The sequence below is a fragment of the Oncorhynchus tshawytscha genome, linkage group LG09 (assembly GCF_018296145.1).
Source record: "Oncorhynchus tshawytscha isolate Ot180627B linkage group LG09, Otsh_v2.0, whole genome shotgun sequence".
NCBI classification, from domain to species: Eukaryota; Metazoa; Chordata; class Actinopteri; order Salmoniformes; family Salmonidae; genus Oncorhynchus; species Oncorhynchus tshawytscha.
The window spans coordinates 50,381,873-50,403,322 of NC_056437.1; the positions used below are offsets into that span (position 1 = coordinate 50,381,873).

Here is a 21,450-nt window from a genome sequence, read left to right on the forward strand (position 1 = left end):
TTAACTGCCTTGTTCAGGGGCAGATAGTTACCTTGTCAGACCCGATCTCGCAACCTTACCGTTACTGGCCCAACGTTCTTAACCACTAGCCTACCTGCCGTCTCTCAGGCAAACTACTTCAACATCTATTAGGAATAAAACACGCAAACATTTTATATGACTATTGTTTAATTCTGGAAACTTCCACAAGAGCAAATAATATCTTAAAACCATAGAACGATTGAGACCAGAACAGCAACATCCTCTGGCATTGTCAAATGTATAAACGTTGACAACTCATAGCTTTCCTGCAGTTAAGTACAATAAGAGTGACACCTTTACAGCCACTATTTATTCGTCATTACTTCTAAGATATTATATCTTCTCTTTGCATCAGAAAACATTCTGATATGTTCGTATTCCTTTTCACACTAACCATGTAACGACAGTGGAATTTGAAGAGGTATACCATTTGAGACGATATCCACGTTAATCGTACCCTGCTCATTCATGACAAACCACAATTAAGTTTAAAAAGTTCCGAACATTTTATTAGCGTCATGTCACCTTAATATGTTCATACTAAAATCAACAATTATTTACCGTAATGTAGAGTCTTTTCAATACACAAGTATCAATAAGCATGATTAAAAGATCACAATGGCTTTATGTCTGTATTCAAGAATGTCCCATATCCTATTATATTAAAATATTTCATATATAGCGTTTGTATTTAAACAGAGGTTTAATAATAAAAATGTCCCATAGAAGGCAATTAGAGGATTTAATCAGATCGGGATTCTCATATTTAACAAAGCAACGTCTTCAGATGTGTCGAATGTCCATGACAAGTGAGAGAAGATAGACAGGAAATAAAGGTTGAGAGAAAGACAGACCAGACCCAAGAGATGATTGCATTGTCGTCAACATTCAAAAGGCAGCAAATTATAACAAGGTTAGTTCGCCTTCAAACGTCTACATTTCTGCCTTTGCATTAATCCTAGATTTGTTTGACACAATAACCAAAATAAAGCACACATCTGTCCTTCACAACTAAAATCAGTAGATTATTATTGTAGCTGAGACATTCTTACGCTCAATCAAGGTGACATCCAATAATAAGTCCTTAAGGGCAGGCGATACTCCAACATCGCCTTTAGCATGATACTACTATTATTTTATTAGCAAATACAACTATGCTTTTGATCAAAAGACTTGACATCCATAGCCAGAACTGTATATGAAAAGATCTAAGAAATCCTTGTTCTTTGAGAATAAACACTGATGTCCTCAATCATTGACGTACATACCGTATCATGAGTTCCCTGGTTTCGACAAGTTGTTCCAGCTTGAAAATAGTCAAACCAGCAGCGAAAGCAGACCTCGCTTAGTCACCTCTGCCCTTGTCCTGTTTACCACAAAGTTTGATTCGTTTGAAAGTCTACAGCTGGGGGAAATCTTCAGGAAAGGCAATGATACACACAAAAATGGTGAGCCACAACCGAAGATCCTGTGAGAGGCAGCAAGCAGTCCCTGACAGGTTCCCACACTGATGTTCCCAGGACTGACTGACTCAATACGCTGGGTTTACTTGGAGACTTGCTGTTGGATGTGGAGTAAAAACTCATAGTAAGACAAGGCCGACTCTGTCCGGTCCTCTATCATGTTCTGCAAGAAGCTGGCTTTCAGTGGACTCTCATCCCTGAACGGGAACAGAAAAGGAAGGTTGGATCCACAACATTAACGCATCATCTCTCGCAGAATTGACCTGAGCCGGTTGACAGCTCAACAAAACTGTAGGCTGTCAACCCTGTCAATCAGTTCAACCAGATCTAAATACTACGCATTCTATTTTGGCCTTTGTTTACCCAAGGAAATCAAACATTGTATGCGTTCCAAATTTCACCCTTATTCCCCATAGTGTGCACTACTTTTGACTAGAGCCCATCAGCCCTGGTCAAAAGTAGTGAACTCTAAGTGGAATAGGGTGCAATTTGGAACGCAGACATGGCCTCTGAACTCTACCAGTGCTCTGGTCTAGTAAAGCCACACCACTGTTCCTAATGCCTACCTGATGACATGCAGGATGGGGAAGAAGGGCCTCTGTTCCCTCAGCCAGCCAACAAATGCTCTGGTTCTCTGGGACTCTGCAGTGTCCAACTCTGGGAGCATGTTCTGGGAGATTCAACACCATTATAATGAAACATCTTTATGGCACCCCTTTCAGGAAATCTGTTGCGCTGTTTTAAATGATGCACTACTAAAATATATATATCAAACAAAAGATACTACCACATGTAAATACAGTATAATACAGAGGTCCTGGTGAGCGATACAGAACCTTGACAGGAGCAGAGGAGCTGGGCTAAGAGAGTGAAAAATGGGAGCAGGTGTTTAGGTTCCTTACCATGTTAAGGGGCACAGCAGCGTAGTTTGGGAGCCCCAGGACTTGCGTGAGGAAGTTGGGGTTGCAGTTTCTTCCAATCCAGAGATAGATCACCTGTTAGGACAAAGGAGAAGTCAGTCAAGATTGTGTTCATTTTATCCATCGGTCCGTTTCTCCAGAAAAATCCACTGTAGATATGGTTGCATGTCTATTTTAGGTTGTTCGCCAAATGACATTCCTTTAAAAAAAATGTAAATGAGGGCAAGCTAAAGCATGATGGTGAATAATCCAGAGTCTGATGCATTACATATGTCAATGTTTGAATTGCATCTGCCAATAACAAATAAATGCATCGTGGTCATTCTACTAACCGAGCCAGCATCCATGAGGAAGGCCCCATCTCTGCTCAGCTTCTCCACAGACAACTGCTGGACTCTGGGCTGGGGGATGGTGCGCTCACTGACATTCAGGGCTCCCTGTGGTGGGAGAAGAGGGGAGACGCTAATAAAATAAAAGTTAAGGGGAAACGTACAATATATCCACGTCAGATGGAAGCAGAACCATGGATAGACAAATGGACACCCCTTCAAATAGTGGAGTCGGCTGTATAAAATCGAGCACACAGCCAGACAATCTCCATGGACCAACATTGGCAGTAGAATGACCTTAAATGAAGAGGTCAGTGACTTTCAACGTGGCACCATCATAGGATGCCACCCTTCCAACAAGTCAGTTCGTCAAATTTCTGCCTTGCTAAAGCTGCCCCGGTCAACTAAGTGCTGTTATTGTGAATTGGAAACGTCTAAGAGCAACAAAAGGCTCAGTCGAAGCGTTACACGGAACCCAAACCAGTTGCGCGCGTGAGCCTTCGTGCATACATTTTTGTTTCTAGTCATCTCTCCTCCTTCCAGGCCTTTTCATCGTTTAACTTATATGGTGATTGCATCTAAACTTTCATTGTATTACCACAACTACCTGCAAAACAGTTAGTCTTTCAGTCACCCACGTGGGTATAACCAATGAGATGGCAAGTGGGTACCTGCTTCTATAAACCAATGACATGGGAGAGGCAGGACTTTCAGCGCAATCTGCATCAGATATAGGAATGAGTTCTATTTTAGCCCTTGGTGTCGCAGACGCTCGTTGGCAGGCGCTAGCAGTGTGGGTGCAATAATTGAATAACATTGCTTTCTAAATGTAATTTGCGACGCTCGCACACACGACGTGTCCGGTCTGGTCAGCATGTAAGGCCACAAGCTCACAGAACGGGATCACAGAGTACTGATACTTGTAAAACCTGTCCTTGGTTGCAACACTCACTACGAGTTCCAAACTGCCTCTGGAAGCAACATCAGCACAATAACTGCTTGTCAGGATCTTCATGAAATGGGTTTCCATATGCCGAGCATCTGCATACAAGCCTAATATGACTATGCACAATGCCAAGTGCCGGCTGGAGTGGTGTAAATCTCACCGTCATTGGATTCTGGAGTGGAGTTCCCTGGAGTGACAAATCACGCTTCACTGTCTGGCAGTCCAACGGACTAATCTGGGTTTGGCAGATGCCAGAAGAATGCTACCTGCCCCAATGCAGTGCCAACTGTCAAGTTTGGTGGAGGAGGAATAATGGTCTTGGGCTGTTTTTCATGGTTCAGGTTGTTTAGTTTAATTGATAGGAAATATTAACCCTACAGCAGTCAATGACATTGTAGATGAATCTGTGCTTCCAACTTTGTGACAACAGTTTGGGGAAGGCCCTGTCCTGTTTCAGCATGACAATGCCCCATGCACAAAGTGAGGTTCATATACAAATTGTTTATCGAGATCGATGTGGAAGAACTTCACTGGCCTGCACAGGGCCATGACCTCAGAATGGAAGCAAGTACCTGCAGCAATGTCCCAACATCTGTTATAGCAGCAAATGAGAGGGGGGGAACCAACTCCCTATTAATGCAAATGATTTTGGAATGAGATGCTCAACGAGCACGTGTCCACATACTTTTTGGCCATGTAGTGTATGCATTATATCATTTAAGACATGCTCAAATATAACGTATAAACTACAAGAAAATATAGCTTCTCATTATTGGCATTATCTATCTGCGTGAACATCAGGGTTTCCCCTAGCCCTGACCTCATCAGTCAGATCGTCCACACGGTACAGCGCTGGGTGGATCATCAGCATGACGTAGGCCAGGGGCTGGTACTTCAGCTGACACATGGCAAACACACGGTCGTCCAGCCTGGTGCTTGTACCCGTTCGGAAGGCTTTCTGTGGAGCAGAGAACAAAAATGATATATGAGCAAAGCATGAAGGAGAAACAAATCGCAGTAGCTGGGTCTTACATTATCAGTTGATATGACTAGATTTCTTATGGTGTCTTGAAGCTGGTTTATGTTCCATAGCCTGTTTGGTGGGAGGTAGGTTCCGTCCCAAATGGCATCCTATCCTCTTAAAGGTGCACTGCTTTTTTGGGGCCAATTTTCAATCGTCTCATCGCTGCAACTCGCCAAAGGCCTCGGGAGAGGCGAAGGTGGCATCATGAGTCCTCAAAAACATAACCCACCTAACACCGCCTTCCTTAACACCCACCAGCTTATCCCGGGAGCCAGCTGCAGCAATGTGTCGGAGGAAACACTGTTCAACTGGCGACCGGGGTCAGCACGCAGGCACCCGGCCAGCCACAATGAGTCGCTGGAGCCAAGTAAAGGTCCACCGGCCAAACCCAGACAACACTGGGCCAACTCTGCACCGTCCTATGGGACTCAGGCCTGGGAAATGAACCCAGGTCTGGAGTAAAGGCTGCAGCACTGCATGAAATGCAGTGCCTTAGACCACTGCGCCACTCGGGTGGCCAATGGTGCACTGCTTTTGACTAGAGCCCTATGGGAACAGGGTACCATTTGAGACGAAGCCGTAGACTGCCAGGTGACTAGCCAGGGAGGGAGTGGGTGGATAGCGTACCTGTTTGAGCAGGGCAAGGATGTAGAGGGGGAACAGTCTGAGGCAGGCGGGGGCCAGGAGGCCAGGCTGCTGGATGGTGAGTACAGAGGTGCGGAAGGACGTCAGAGAGTCGATGGATGCGTTGGTCATCGCGTCCCTGGCGTCACTCAAACTGGCAGTCACAGAGCGATCCACAGCTGGAGAGCGAGAGGACACACATCAGGAAAAAAGAACCAAATTCAAACCTCAGCTACGTTTTTGTCTCAGGGATTGTGATTCACAAGTTACATGAATGTACAGTACATGTTTGTAGTCATGGCCTTCATTACAAAAGAGCAACCGTTGGGTTAAATCATTTGTTACTTTATGTTAGGGTAAACTATCAATAATAATGGTATAATATTATTACAGTAGGTTCTCTTTAGAAGACTAACATTTCATCAGTGAAGGAATAGACCTGGGTAAAACCCCCATCAACACACTATATGAAGATTAGTCCAGTCAGTTTCATGTCGCCACTTGGATCCCACAAAGGTCACGGTAACCAGGCAACCATCTGATATCACTTACAACCATCTGTCCATGCAAATTAGGCAGCTATGGTAGGGTGGGGATGACAATCCTGCTCTCACCATGAGACATTAACGATCACGGGATGATGGAACACACTAAGGACTTCACCGTGATGGAAATAAACATGCCTTTAATAACCACACAAATACCAACAAACTACCTACCCATGCTAGCCAGCAGGCAAGTGATGGCCTGGACATCAGCCCCAGCGAAGATGTCGGATAGGGAGTTGACAACAGGCAAACACATGGTGTGGACTCGGATTCGCCGCTCTCCTGTAGAAATACAACACCAAGCAACAAGTTACTGTTTCAGCATTACAATGGAAACAAAAAATATTAACTCAATTGCACTTCAGAAAGAGCATGTTTACAATTTGGTATTCAGTTTAAAACGTGTTCCATCTCACCCTTTCATGGCTCACGTTTACAAACATGGAATCCGAGTCCCAAATGGAACTTCTCTATATAGTGCACTTTTTCTTTTATAGCCAGAGCCTTTTAAGTCCTGGTAAAAAGTAGGGCACTATGCATGGAATAGTGTGATATTTGGGACATATACAATAAGTCTCAACCAAGTAAATCCCACAGAAAAATAATGACGCTTTTTGGTAAACCCCAGCCCACCACAGCAGCTCCAGACAGTATACCTTTGCTGGACGTGTAGAGCAAAGCAGCCTGGAAGGAGACAGACTGCATGTCCACCAGGTTCTCTTCAATGGACATCTGCACAGCGAAGCCTGCATCTGGGTTCACGTTGGGCAGAGACAGCAGGTCCGTGGAGCGAACAAAGAAGTTCCCATGGAACGTGTGGATGGACAAGCCTACATGGAGGTTAAGGGGTTTGAGTTGAATTCATTCCAAGTTCATCCTCCCAGATAAAGTAATCTCTTTGAACAGGGACAGACTCACAAGTTCACAGGGTTAATATTATCCTCCATCAATGAGCATTGAGATGATCAGCAAATCATTTACACAGATTTCAGATGAAATAAAATGCATTATCCCTGAAGGGAAATTTGTTTCAGACAATTAAAGCGCTGCTGCTTTCACATAATACAATAAAACCAGCACAGTGAAAAAAAGTTGTCACCTTTAGAGCAGCGTATCCTCATAACAGCCTCGAAGCCGATCTTGCGGGTGAGGTACCTCTTGAGATCCTTCTGGAAGCACTCTACCCCGGCTGGATTGTGCTGCTGGTGGTAGGAGGGGTAGTAGTACACACTTCCCGCTGAGTACCTGGATATGCAACCTGACGGGAGGAGAGAAGATTGAGAAATTACACATGAATCCAGCCAAGGTATGATGTTCTATACACAAGGGGAAATTTGATTTGTCACCAGCAAGACACATACAGTAACATACATCAGAGACATGCACAGGGCACTGATTGCTTGTGGAATAAGGTGACTTCGTGAACAATCACACATTGTAGCGCAGGTGTATGCGGCTGAAGGCGCCACTCACCTAAAGAGGCCAGGTCACAGTACTGGGAGCTCAGTAGGAACAGATCCACAGCCACCTGCTGTCCTGAACAGTCCAGGGCCAGCTTCTTATAGAAGTCTGTGGCAGGAGAAAGGTGCTGGATATCCTGGGGAAATCACCACACAACGAGCATCACAGACAATAGTAAAAAAAAATTAAAGTGTGTATAGTATGCAGAACACATTCCTGAAACCCTATCATGTTTCAACCATCAACAGGCATGCAACATGTTATTCAACTAGAAATGTGTGTGCATCCCAAATGGCACAGTATTCCCTACATATGGGACATTTTAGGGTGCAATTTCAGATACAGAATGTATAAACCAGTGTGAACCGGTCTCTCTAGTCTACCTTGGCAGAAGCCCTCTGGTTGGGGTCCTCTCTGGACTTGAGGGCCCCCACACCCAGACTGGGCAGCTGGGTCTGGAAGACGGACACACGCCCTCCGGTGGCCGATAGCAGCTTGAACGCTGCCTGCAGGGCCGGGCCCAGAGCACACTGGGTCTCCATGGTCTTGCCAAACATCTGGGGCAAGCTCCTCAGCAAATCCTGCACCAGCTGCAAAAATAAATAACGCATTTACATAAAGTTTTGAAATGCAAAACAGAGCTAAAGAGAGGTTTAGGCAAAACTAAGTTACCCAATGCAAGTGTGTCTTGATTAATTCAGGCAATGTGGTGAGTTGTTAAACAGATGGGTCAACCTTTTCATTTTACATTAGCCTGTCTCTGGGGAATATTAGCTCCTTACCTCCTTGCATTCATTGAGGTTCACTAAAAGGCTGTCTGGTGTCGGTAAAAATATATCTGGAGAAGAGACAGCACAGAAGACCATTAGACTATTTTTTCAGTATTTGATAACTTCTAGGCAGTGAATTAGTCTACAGATGAAGCTTGTAAACCCTTGCGCCTCCTAGTTTTTTTCTTACAAGACAGAGCACAAATTGAACAGACCCCACACAACGCTATTTAAAGAGCTCCGGCCCATGTTTTACAAACTTCTCCATTTTTATCTCACCTTCGATGTCGGAGACTATGAGCATCTGTGGTTGGGACAGGCCCTCCTGGAGGTTGTAGAAGTGGATGGTGCTGTCAAATGTGATGAAGCCAATCTTTGTCCTCGAGTCCCCAGGGAGCCTGGAACACAGGCATTCAGAAGGACTTGTTCAGCAGACAGTCACAGGACACTTTAAAAAAAATAAAAGCTACATTGTTTTGGGGTTATTGGAGACGAAACACTTTAAAGCTAGCAAGTTGACTAAAACTTCCGGACAATGTTAGTTTATGAAGCCCAAAACATAAGAAAATGGACCATGCTGCAAAGGCCTAATCAGCTTTTTTTGTTAGTGTCTCAGTGGTGACGTTGATCATACATACGCATTGATGTTCTCTAGCAGTGACTGACAGACGACATCTAGGTATCCTGTTTCCACGGCATTGTGGGATACGTCCAGCACGATGAGGTAAACAGCAGGCTGGGGGGGTCTCAGCTGAGTATGACAGGTTTCACCACATCAATACATAGACTAACACAAACACGCAGACAAAACACGTAAACGTTTCCTAGAAAAACTGCAGCAAATTATTTAAAACTTAAGAGCATCATAAAGTCTGATGGAATCACTTCATGAACATAGCAGCAGTAGCACCCAGCTCACTTCATCTGCATTTTATTAGCGGATTAAAGGGGGCAACATTGCACATAGATAAGAAATATTTTCAGGCAGAATATAGACAATCTTGAAAGACTACATATGTGAATTTACCATGTATTCTGATGGTGCAATGAACTCGAGGGTAGCATTCTGGACCTCAGGTCTTTTGTGTGGCTCACCATACGATCTGCTGACTGGGTTGTACATGAACTCCTCTGGAACTATACCAAACAAAGACGGAGGTTATCTTCAGTCAGAAAAGAGCAGCACCAGGCTTGTCCATCAGCACTAATATCGGCAGGTTAACGATATCCTGGACATTTAGATCAAAGCGGTGTGCTTGAAAACCTTGATAGAGCATGGGTGAAGTTAGTCCTTGTGGTGCTCATGTGAATTTCCATTATTTTTTCAGCTTCAGACCAGCCCAACTTCTCACTTGGAACCTAATTTTAGTGTTTAAATAATGAACATCGGATCTGGTCGAAGGAAGTGCCATATATGGGTATAGGGTGTCATTTGAGAGGAGCTTGGTGGCTGTGGTCCTCACCGTCGTTGACCCGGTAACACAGGTTACACTTCCATCTCCTCTGGTCCAGGAAGGTCACAAAGGGGTTGATGTACGTCCTGCAGGAGCGACACCTCACTATAGTGCTGGAGGTGACCACAGGCAGTTGCTGCAGTGCACAGACAAACCAAAACAATTAAGGGGCAATCTGGGATTAGTACATAAATTTAAATGAAATACTGTATATGCACCCATCGGCTCTTGAATAATTTAACTTATAATACAACCAGTTGCTGCAGTGCACAGAGAAACAATAAGATTTTCATAGCCTATCAATTCCAAGTTCCACACTAATCTTAAAAAAAACAAATCTAATTACAATTCAGACATGATCACAGATGTGTAGATTGAAGACAATTATTCTAGGCTATATGTATCCTTTGATCTTTCACCAGAAGTGGGATTGGTAGAAGGAAGATTATACTGAAGGTTGGGCATGTTTTGCATGGAGTGATTGGGCAACGTCTTACCGAGAGATCTTTGAAGGGGTGGAGGAGCAAGCCGAGTGGGAGCTTGGCTTTGTTTAACAGTGACTGGGTCTGGGGGATGCTGGTCAGGGTACTGCGGAAGACCCTGTAGTGAGAGGGAGATGAACAACAGGTCAGAACCAGTACATATTATTTACATGTAGGGCCAACTTCAAGCACATTAACACAAAATATTCAACATTGTGGTGGGAGAGTTGATGTTGAAAAACAATGCCAGACAAACTACTACGCACTCTGGGTGGCAGTTGATTTTCTGCAGGTCCTGGGGCAGGCAGGGCGTAGGAGGGGTGACTGGGCCCAGAGGGAGCAGGTTCCTCTCCTGCAGCAGGTTGACCACCCTCAGGGCCTCTGGGGTCTGAGACTGCAGACTCAAACCAGACAAGGAGGGGCTCAGTTGGGCTGGACCTGCAGAGAGCTGGGGAGGGAAATTAGGACAGTTAACCAGTGAATACAATGAACGAGGGCAGCACTTAACTTGGGTGCACCCTTGAAGGTCTGATCAAAAGTTAGTGCACTTGTGGTGCATCCCTGGTCAGTTTCAATATTTCAGTCTATGCATGTCCTATTTCAACATTGAACACATTTTTAAAAATTAACTATAGTCAGACATGCGCTAAGCTTTGACTGAATATCATACAGAAGGTTCGGCTATGAACTGTATAATTTAAAGTGGAACTGACAGCATTTTAGCATCATGAAATATTAAAATAAATTCATATATACCCCCAGGATAATTTTTAAAATTTTATCTTAGCACTTCAATATGGTCACTTTCACAAATGTAGAGAATGTTTGGGAATGACATAGTAAGGCATTTGTGAAAATGCAATAGCAATAGTGGGAAAGCAGCTGTGCATTTGGACAATTAACAGACACTGCAGTAAATAAACCTAATAAAAACATCCGTCTTGATCAGAACCGGAGTCGACACAGACCGGTGCGCCATAGCCAATCAGAGATTCAGTAGGCATATATGCAAATAAGCCATTTGCAACCCATGCCTTCCATCAATCACTTTGAACTGGACTGTGATTACAGGCAGTAGCAACAGCGCAATTTTAAATCAGAACGCATTCGTCAAAAACCACAAAATACACCTGAATGGATTTCTGCACATATGTAAATACCACGGGAGTACTCACATTTTTGGATCTTCACAGTCCTATTGATCAAACCACCATGCAAAGTTAAGCTCTCCTCCCCTCAGTTGCCTATGCACATCAACAAGATCAACAACTAATGCTAGACAGAGCGAGATAAGCTAAAATCTAACGAGGGAAAATAAACCCTCTCAAACTTTATTAAAAAAAAATCAAAAAAAAATTGGCTGTCAAAATTGCACTTAAACACTGGAATATAATCATGCTCGTCCTTCTGCAGCTTGCCTGCCAAGTAATGCTTGTACCAACCCACCTTTTGATAACTGAATGGGAAACTTGCTTGCCCTCATTTTATCAATGTCAAATACATTTGATTGACAACTAAGAGATCTGTTATGCACAGTCAGCATTCATTCAAGCTCAGCATAGCTACCTGGGAAAGCGACGTACATTTCTTTCTAGCTAACCAAATGACACCTGCCTCTAGCTGTAGCCACTGAAAAAAGTTGAGGGGAAAAGGTCAGTCACACCTCCAATGACATGACATCCTCCCAGCAGCTAGTGTTAGGCGCAGGGTTTTTAGCTTACTAAATAGATACACTAGCTCAGGGAAGTCGAAGTCGGCGCAGACATTTTGAAAAAAAGTGAATTTGCAGGTTAGACATCGCCTATTTGTTAAAAGAAAGAGAGCAACTGTGTCCGAAACTGCCCATTGTTTTATTGGAAATACAGCCCTTTGTAATGTCCACTTATTGGATGCTGTATACAGGACTTTAATATATTGAAACTAAAGAGATATGTCCAGCCTTTGCTGCTATGCTTGCAGATGTACATAATACGCTGCGGCCCTAATCAAAAAGGTATTTAGTAACTCCAAACAATCAAATTGTCGCTATAGGTTTATTGCAACATTTCAACATGTTTTTCATTTTTTGCACTGCATGGATCACCAGTGGGGTTGAATGCCAGGCCAGCTATGATTTACAATGATAGATGGATAGTAGTACACAAATTATTGCTATAACTGCATCCACCTATTCTCCCAACAATGCCAATGCCTGTACGTACATCATGAAATAGATAGGTTCTATTTTTAACATCGCTTAAAGTTGGTTGAGGCATAAACTGGGATTTTGATATTTTTTTATTACTGATATTATGATTGTCTGTTTCATATCTGCAAAGTAGTTCAAACACTGTCAAAAAAAATCCAAGACTTGAATTGGCAAAGCATAGAGATGGAAGTCTGGTCACTTACCTGCTGGTATGGCGGAGGATGGCTGTAAGGCTGCGTCGAGGGCTGCACGGGATGTTGCATGGTGGCGGCATTAGGGGGTGCCGAGGTGTTCTGGTACCCCGGGGGTAAAGAGGGGTAGGATAGACCCATGTGTCGAGTAGGGGGGCCTGGCTGCTGGGGTGGGAGTGGGCCAGCTATAGGGACAAGCACCAAAACAGGCCTCATGTCAGTTCTTAGTGTTGCTAGCAGTAAATCTAGGGGACTATAAAGTCACATTAGTTATTCATTTCTGATGAAACTATAATGTAGTGGAGGACTGACCCATTTTAGGGCCCATCTCCAAGTGATCAAAGCTGTTGGGAACTTGAGCACCATTACCAGGTGTGGGCATGTGTCCTGTTACAGCGCAAACATAACATTTAGGGGTCAGAATAAAGATGCATTAAAACAAACAAAACACTACTACTTGTGTAAGCACTTAAAAGGCACAATCTGTACATTTGCGAAAACTTAGTAATTAGCATACATGTTTGTGTTATGTTTCAGGTCGGTCAGTTGTGGTTGTACTTTGTTTCATTGCCAAAGAGTTGAGAACATTTGAATTATGCATTCAAGGTACCCAAATCACAGTCACAATAACAGACAGTAAGACAACGTGATAAATTGGACACATGGGGGCGACAGACAAACTTGGAAATAGTGTCAGATGGGGGGGGGGGGTGACAGACAAACTTGGAAATAGTGTGAGATGTAAACAGGTGATATCTGAAATATCCATGGAAGTTCGAGGCCTTCTGTTCCTTACGAAACCATGTTAACAAATCTAATAGAGGACAATGGATCAAATGTGATTGTCATCAAAACTGCACAGGGGACACAACACACTGACAGCGACGAAACCACACCTGGACACTCAAAATCTTTCTCCTGGTTCTCGTACTCATTGTGGGAAACATCACTAGCATCACTCCCACACTGAGCTGGCATGGTGGGAAGACAGAGAAGGCAATGAGACCCAAAGGGGGTGGCTGTTGGGAGCTAGTTCCACTACTCAGAAACCCCATGTTAGACCACGCCACCCCAGAGGAAAAAATAACTATTAATACAATTATTGTACAACTACTGAACAAATAAACCACAGTACATGTGGATAATTCAACAAGTAAGGTAAACAAACTAGGATCAGGTTCCCCTCTTATTCATGAAAAGGCTAAACTGATCACAGATCAGCACTCCTACTCAGACCTTTCATGCAGTATCAAAACTGATATTTCCTTACCATCAGTTTTGGGGCCAAGGGGAGGGCTGGCATTGCCCATGGGGGGTCCAGTAGTGGGTGGGGTGGGTCTCACAGAGGGTGGGGGGCCGCCATAAGGTGCTCTCATAACTGGCTGGTATGAGTGAGGAGCCGCCATGGGGTTCATCAGAAGAGGGGCAGAGCCTGGACAACAACATTTAGCTACACATATCTCTTACACAGTATCCTATCACAACACCCATCAACTAAAATGTTGTACAATTGTTTGGTTGACATTTTGGGATATTACATAAATGGCACCTACATAGTATTGTGCTGCCAGCCCAGACATCAACCTGGCTGTGGAACAATGGCTGTGGTCAAGGCTAACCTATTACATAACCTTAGACAAAATTGGCAACTATACATCATGACAATGTAACCTATAAGACATAGGGGTATATGAGAACTACCGTGCATAAGAGGGAAAACGTCCCGTGACAAGCAGCATTGTAACTAGAGGTCGACCAATTATGATTTTTCAACGCCGATACCAATTATTGAAGGACAAAAAAGCTGCTACCGATTATTAAATCTATTATTAAATCTGCTACCGATTATTAAATCTATTTGTAATAATGACAATTACAACAATACTGAATGAACACTTATTTTAACTTAATATAATACATCAATAAAATCAATTTAGCCTCAAGTAAATAATGAAACATGTTCAATTTGGTTTAAATAATGCAAAAACAAAGTGTTGGAGAAGAAAGTAAAAGTGCAATATGTGCCATGTAAGAAAGCTAACGTTTAAGTTCCTTGCTCAGAACATGAGAACATATAAAAGCTGGTGGTTCCTTTTAACATGAGTGGTCAATATTCCCAGGGAAGAAGTTTTAGGTTGTAGTTATTAAAGGAATATTTCCCTCTATACCATTTGTATTTTATATACCTTTGATTATTGGATGTTCTTATAGGCACTTTTGTATTGCCAGTGTAACAGTAATGCTTCCGTCCCTCTCCTCGCCCCTACCTGGGATCGAACCAGGAACACATCGACAACAGCCACCCTCGAAGCAGCGTTACCCATGCAGAGCAAGGGTAACAACCACTCCAAGTCTCAGAGCGAGTGACGTTTGAAACGCTATTAGCACGCACCCCGCTAACCATTTCACATCGGTTACACCAGCCTCATCTCGGGAGTTGATTGGCTTGAAGTCAAACAGCTCAATGCTTGAAACATTGCGAAGAGCTGCTGGCAAAACGAACAAAAGTGCTGTTTGAATGAATGCTTACGAGCCTGCTGGTGCCTACCATCGCTCAGTCAGACTGCTCTATCAAATCATAGACTTAATTATAACACAGAAATACAAGCTTTAGGTCATTAATATGGTTGAATCCGGAAACTATCATCTCGAAAACAAGACGTTTATTCTTTCAGTGAAATACGGAACCGTTCCGTATTTTATCTAACGGGTGGCATCCTTAACTCTAAATATTTCTGTTGCTTGCACAACCTTCAATGTTGACATAATTACGTAAAATACTGGCAAATTAGGCAGCCCAAACTGTTGCATATACCCTGACTCTGCGCTCATTGCACGCAAGAGAAGTGACAATTTCACCTGGTTAATATTGCCTGCTAACCTGGATTTATTTTAGCTAAATATGCAGGTTTAAAAATATATAATTCTTTGTATTGATTTTAAGAAAGGTATTGATGTTTATGTTAGGTACACATTGGAGCAACAGTCCTTTTTTGCGAATACGCACCGCATCAATTATATGCAACGCAGGACACGCTAGATAAACTAGGAATATCATCAACTAGTTAACTAGTGATTATGATTGATTGATATTGAAATCGGGCCTAATTAAAGCAGCCATTCCGATTAATCGGTCAACCTCTAATTATTACCCTACACTGGAGGTGACAGGTCTGACGACAGCTGATGAGGCTGACCCAGAGCTAGCTAATGTCAATGAATTGGAAGACACCCCTAGGTGACTACTGAGAAGACACATTCCAAATAAGAGCAATCTAATGTTGCTTCCAATATCAAAGATCTGTCATTCAGAGATTGCAAGTATGAATAAATACTCAATCAAATCAACTTCAATGAAAATAGTAAACTGGACAAATTAGAGTGAATGTTAAAAAAGAAGTCAGGAAGACAGTTATGTCAGCCAGATAATGTGATATTTCTTAGACCACAATGTTGTATAATGCAATAATGGCTTTGGTCATGAATCACGGATGGCTTCTGACCAAAAATAAGCCACACACCACAAATACCGCTACAGTGGTGGTGGGGGTAAGTGGTGACTAAACTCAGAACTCTGGAAATTATAGATGTCCAATAACTTCACCAGAAGTTACTAAAACTAATTTGGCCTGTGAACAAGTATTTCTGAGTAGAGTGTCTGCCAAGGAGATAGGCGTTGCCAAACTGATCTGTTCATGTGGGAACGGGAGCAGAAGGGGGCAATGTCCACTTTCAACATCAGTTAGGTCGACCACAGAACAAGGAGCCAGATGTTTCACCGGATGTGCAAATCTGAAGCATCCGGGCAGGCATTTCCACTACCCACAAAATAGGGCTGAGGGGAAGTCCAGTGGCCGACAGTGGGAGAAGATGGAGTGAGATTGACTTCGGTCGACATTCTGCTCGTCGATAGAACATTCTCAATAGAGCGCTATTCACAAAACTAGAATCTGTTACGAACGGAGTGAACTAAGTTTTGTAGACTTCACCCTTTGCCAATTTTTTTATATTTTTAAATGTGGTTTAGGAGTGCAAGGGTAAATAGTTACTGGCCATGCTAGAAAGTGCCAATAGGATCTTGCTAGCTCGTGCTTGGCGCCGCCCACCTCCTTGCTTGTTTTGCCACTCTTTTTTCCCCCACTGGAAACGACATGCTGTGGTCGATCTTGGGTTAGTTCTAAAAAATCTTAGGCTGAACCATCACCGGTGCCACCGACGTGGCTTGTCATTACACAGACAAAACAACGATAACATGTCATAAAATGTCATAAGATCATAATGATATCTCAAGTTTTCAACAAAGTGTTCTTCATTGTGGAAACAAACAGCTGTGGAATAGCTAACACTTAATCATGCAGCCTTTGTAATGCTCCCTCCAGCACTGTTTTACCTTGCTGGGTGTATCCCTGGAGCGAGGTGGGAGGACCCAGGGGTTGCATGGCATTATGGAAGACAGGAGGCGTTGCGCGGTATTCTGCCGAGGAGGCCTGGGGGGTTGCCAGGCTGGGCGAGGAGGTCATGTGATTACCCACAGGCCGAAGGGGAGGCATGGCCATAGGAGGCGGTGCCCCCATTGATGGAGGAGCTCCCATCGGTGGAGTCCCCCCATACTGCCAGGCTGGGGCGTGCTGGTAGTTGTTAGCAGACACAGGTGGAGGGGTGGCATGCGCTGGGGGAATCCTGGAGCCTGGGTTAGGGCTGGCAGACTGAGGTGGGGTCATGGAATGTTGAGGTCCCATAGGAGGCCTTTTTAACATGGGCTGACCTGGAAGGGCCTGGTTAGAGCTGACTGGTGGGATGGGCTGGTAGGGACCGGAGTTATAGAGTCCAGGGCCGGGCGGCATAGGGCCCTTGGCTTGCATTGGGTTGTATGGGGTCTGGTGGGCCATGTAACCCGGTCCCGGTGGCTGCAGCGCTACTGGATTCTGAGAGGGACCTGGAAGACAGGAAAATGATGAGGTTAGATGACTCCAAGCTGGTTTCACTTATAGACAAGCACCATACACTGACATCCCACGTGAATGTCCCTATAATCTGCATTCATTTTAGACCATTCCATTGGTCCTTAAGTGAAATCTCCACCCCTAGGACATGCAAAACAAACTACATCAATAATAGCCCACTGCCTCATTTGCATGCCAGTTAACGCCGATGAAGAAAATCTCACTCTACAACCAATGTCTCATTACTACACTATGAACTGCATGGCAGTACTGATTGACTCAGCCTACAACCGTTTGTTTCTCTGAAGGAAGATATAGGCTAGATAACTTTGAGAACAGCAGCATTATTATTAGGCTAAATGCAGCAAGGGAAATTAGGATTTAAATAGACTCCAGGCCTCCAAAATAAGGAAAACAATCTGTGAACAGACTGACAAAGCAATAACTTTACTGAACACACTTACAGAGAAGGACATAATCTTCTCACCTGGATTTAAAGCATGCTGCTCCTTTACTGACAGTGAGTGTGAACAGAGAGGAACAGACTGATTAGGAAATAACTCCATAGTGAAGACAAAAACCCATAATCCCAACATTTCTAAGCAGCCCCGTGGAAATGGCCAAAATGAAGCTAACGGCAGGCCACAGCTGTCATGTTGAGGGCTTCCTCCAATAACAGTGAACCTGGCCTGGGCAGAGTACAACTGCTCAACCAATTAAAGAGTAAGACAAGGCAAATGAGCACGACAGGAAAGAATAGGAGTCACAGGAAGTAGATCCTGTACAGCAACGAAGGTCTATCGTTTTAAAGTGGAAACAGTAAGCGAAGTTAGATGAATTAAGCAGAAATTAAATCCACTTTGGCATGAACTTTAACACTTGAGTGCTAGCTTTTGCTACCAACATAATAGGTCAGGAATTTAGTGAACATACAGAATGCCTTCTTTTAGTAAGATGGATGTTTGAAGCATCTTGGTTTGATCAGAGTTGAAAGACCAATGTTGGAGTTGAGGCATTTAATTGACTCGAATGCTGTTAGGAATTTTATTAATAAATGACTAAACAATATCCCCATTTCAAGTAGAACTGTAACTAAGTAAACTTATACTCTTTTATTATATCTGATTAACAATATGAATTCATAAGTGAGGGATTGTGGAGCATATAACACGGGGGTAATGACATTAAATAAATGTGATTCCAGCCAGGTTGGAGAAGATTGGATTTTTTTTTTTTTTTTAAGTAAGCAGAAAGGGTAATTAACCTTTGGTTGATCCGACTCAACTTACAACTGGAATGTTCAGATGAGGCATTGTGTGTTTTCTTAGGTTTTCCATTAGCTGGAACTGTCTGCTGAAGGGTGATGGATGAAAAACCTTAAGTTCTCAAATGAACTTTTGAACTGTTGGAGAAAGAATATTTTATGACCTGTGACATCATATATTTGTATATAAACTGTTGTTCGTGGTTACATGGCAGCGCACTCCAAGAATAAATACTATTACCTATTTTTGATAAGACTGGTCTCTGTCTATTTTATGCAAATAAGAATCTTACAAACTCTCATAAAATAGACTAAGTGAATACAATTAATGAAAACATATTGGAATACTAAAGTTATACCAACAAATGCAGAGATAAGGAAAAAACAAAGCCACATTAACTCTAGCCTAGGGAGTTTAATCGTAATAGCTCATACACCAGTAGGATTGTCAAACATTTGACAACACTTAGCACCTCTGAACAGTGTCAGCAATCAGATTTGCATATTCACACAGCAAAGACCTTCAAGTCGTCAGCCACTCAGACTTGTTAAATACTCCAAACCAGAAGGTGGCAGTAGCATTGTTTGGCAATGCATGCCCATGTGTGTTGCTTAGTCTATGGTCTAGATTCTGATGTTCTCTCGCTAGCTGTGCTAATGTTGCTATTTTGCAGAAAGCCCTTGTTGATACTTGCCAGATGGCCACAGCTAGCTGACTACCTAGCAAGATTACTTAATTTAATTCAGTCTCCATAATGCCAGTGCTAGCTCATAGCCAAATGTTTAGCTAGCACAACAAAGTGCTTTCATTAAGTACACACACACTGACTATCATTTTGTTGTGTTGCAGCCTGAATTTAAAATTGATTACATTGAGGTGTGTAGGCCAGTGACAGCACGACACCCCATAATGTCAGTGGAATTGTGTTTAATTTTTAAAATGTAAATCTAAAATGTCTTGAGTCAGTAAGTGTCAACCCTTTATGGCAAGCCTAAATAAATTCAGGAGTGAAAATGTCTAACAAGTCACATAAGTTGCATGGACTCAGTCTATGTGCAATAAGTGTTGAAACTGATTTTTGAAAACTACCTCATCTCTGTACCCCACATAAACATTTCTGTAAGGTCCCTCAGCGCAGTGAATTTCAAACACAGATTCAACCACAAAGACCAGTGAGGTTTGAGCATGGTTAAGTTAATTACACTTTGGATTTTGTTTCAATACAGTCACTACAAAGACAAGTGTCCTTCCTAACTCAGTTGCCAGAGAGGAAGGAAACCACTCAAGAATTTCACCATGAGGCTAATAGTAAGTTAGAGTTGAATGGCTGTGCCAGGAGAAAACTGAGGATGGATCAACATTGTATATTGAATAATATAACAAATGCAACATTTTTACTGAGCTACAGTTGATAAGGAAATCAGTCAACTGAAATACATTTTAAGCCATAATCTATGGATTAACACTAAAACGACATTGGAGGCAGTTTATGGTAGAAAAGGGAACATTAATTTAGCTACCATAAGTTACAAGATACATCTACAAACATTTATACGAAATACTGTAGAAGTCTATTCATTCGTATGGAGGACTGCTTTTCTGATGAGTGCTAATATGGCCGACAGGTGGCTTCAAAGCCTCTTATTGGCCAATATGTAGTACAAGCAATCGAGGGTTTAGATACACAGGTCTGTTTACGAAGCATGTGAAAAATACAATTTGATTTCGCATTGCCAACTAACTGAAATGTGTGTCTCTAGAGGATAACCAAGTTAAGCTAGCTAACGTTAGCTAGTTAGCAAACTTATGACTTGTCTCAACTATTCTGAGCCAGATAAATGTTAGCTACCTGTCGTAGTTGGGGAATCAAAACGCTAACTTAAAGCTATCCAAATAACGTAGCTATCTATATGAACATGTGTGCTTACTGTCTCGATAAGAGCAATATTAAATTAGCCCACTACTAGCAGCCATCATTAATGGCTAGCATTATTACCAAGGCAGCAAGCTAATGTTGTAATCTGGCCATCTTGCTAACAAGCCAAGTCAGATAAGGTCGGATAAAATCTTATCTTACTAGCTAGTTAGCGTTATTTTATCTAGGTAGAAAGCCAAAAGGTAGTTAACCCGTGCCGAAAGTACTCACCATTTGCGTACGGCGGTCCTCCTGCCCCATTCTGAGAACTAAAATCTGTATTTGACATTATGAAATAGACACCAACCGTAACCAAATATACTGCAGAAATGCTTGGTTGACGAATAGCTAACTGCGTCTTACTTGGCTAAGTTGGCTGTTTGGTTACCGGAGCGACTTCACCACACAGGCTTTCAATTAAAACAAAAAGTTAATTAGCTAGCCCACTTGTTAGCTATCACAGGACCATGATTGGGCCGTTCCCCGTTCAACTACGGGTCTAGGACTTGTCAAGACAATCATGTGAGGCCACTGAAATCACTTATCTTCTTGCACAGGAAGTTGGGATCACCCAGTACACATTGGCTAGATGGGGTACAGATTATGTCCAAAATAATTTGTGTTGCATTTTAGCCAACCCTTAACATAACCTTACCCTAATTCTCAGAACCTGTTACGATTAATTATCCAAACCTGCAGTGTAAATTATATTAAAAGTCAATTATGACATAAACTGTACCCATTCTAGTCCCACCCAGCAGGCACAACGTCAAACCTCTTCAAGCATGCGCAGTTGGTACACGTGGCACTTCCTGTGCATAGTTGATTTCGACAGTACTGGAAACAGTGAAACGCTCACAATTTTGTACTGCCTTCGCTTCCTTTGATGTTTGAGTCCAAAAACAT

General features: G+C 42.8%; 1 protein-coding gene across 4 annotated transcripts; it reads right to left on the minus strand.

Moving 5' to 3' along the window:
- Positions 1–503: 503 nt before the first annotated feature.
- Positions 504–21,302, minus strand: LOC112258086 (protein transport protein Sec24A-like). Of its 4 annotated transcripts, none has more exons than XM_042327013.1 (24): positions 21,284–21,302; positions 16,812–17,357; positions 13,692–13,853; positions 13,318–13,392; positions 12,734–12,808; positions 12,434–12,606; positions 10,309–10,490; positions 10,058–10,160; positions 9,570–9,696; positions 9,134–9,243; positions 8,745–8,857; positions 8,386–8,504; positions 8,119–8,174; positions 7,720–7,926; positions 7,349–7,472; positions 6,975–7,133; positions 6,532–6,705; positions 6,047–6,157; positions 5,331–5,506; positions 4,500–4,637; positions 2,737–2,841; positions 2,387–2,479; positions 2,051–2,154; positions 504–1,681 (listed from the first exon to the last, which is right to left on the minus strand). In XM_042327013.1, exons 1-24 carry the CDS (start codon positions 21,285–21,287, stop codon positions 1,567–1,569), a joined length of 3,351 nt encoding a protein of 1,116 aa, XP_042182947.1. In that variant the 5' UTR covers positions 21,288–21,302; the 3' UTR covers positions 504–1,566. The 4 variants fall into 4 exon arrangements, with proteins under 4 accessions (XP_042182947.1, XP_042182946.1, XP_042182948.1 ...); XM_042327012.1 differs by lacking the exon at positions 21,284–21,302 and adding an exon at positions 20,776–21,199; XM_042327014.1 differs by lacking the exons at positions 13,318–13,392; positions 21,284–21,302 and adding an exon at positions 20,776–21,195.
- Between the last annotated feature and the right edge of the window lie 148 nt (positions 21,303–21,450).

Excerpts from the sequence above, each read along its gene's own strand:
- LOC112258086 (XM_042327012.1), bottom strand. The coding sequence starts at position 20,833 with ATGTCAAATACAGATTTTAGTTCTCAGAATGGGGCAGGAGGACCGCCG. Across the intron at positions 12,607-12,733 it reads GGAGATGGGCCCTAAAATGG|CTGGCCCACTCCCACCCCAG; the intron begins GTCAGTCCTCCA and ends TTGTCCCTATAG. Across the intron at positions 10,491-12,433 it reads ATCCTCCGCCATACCAGCAG|CTCTCTGCAGGTCCAGCCCA; the intron begins GTAAGTGACCAG and ends TTCCCTCCCCAG.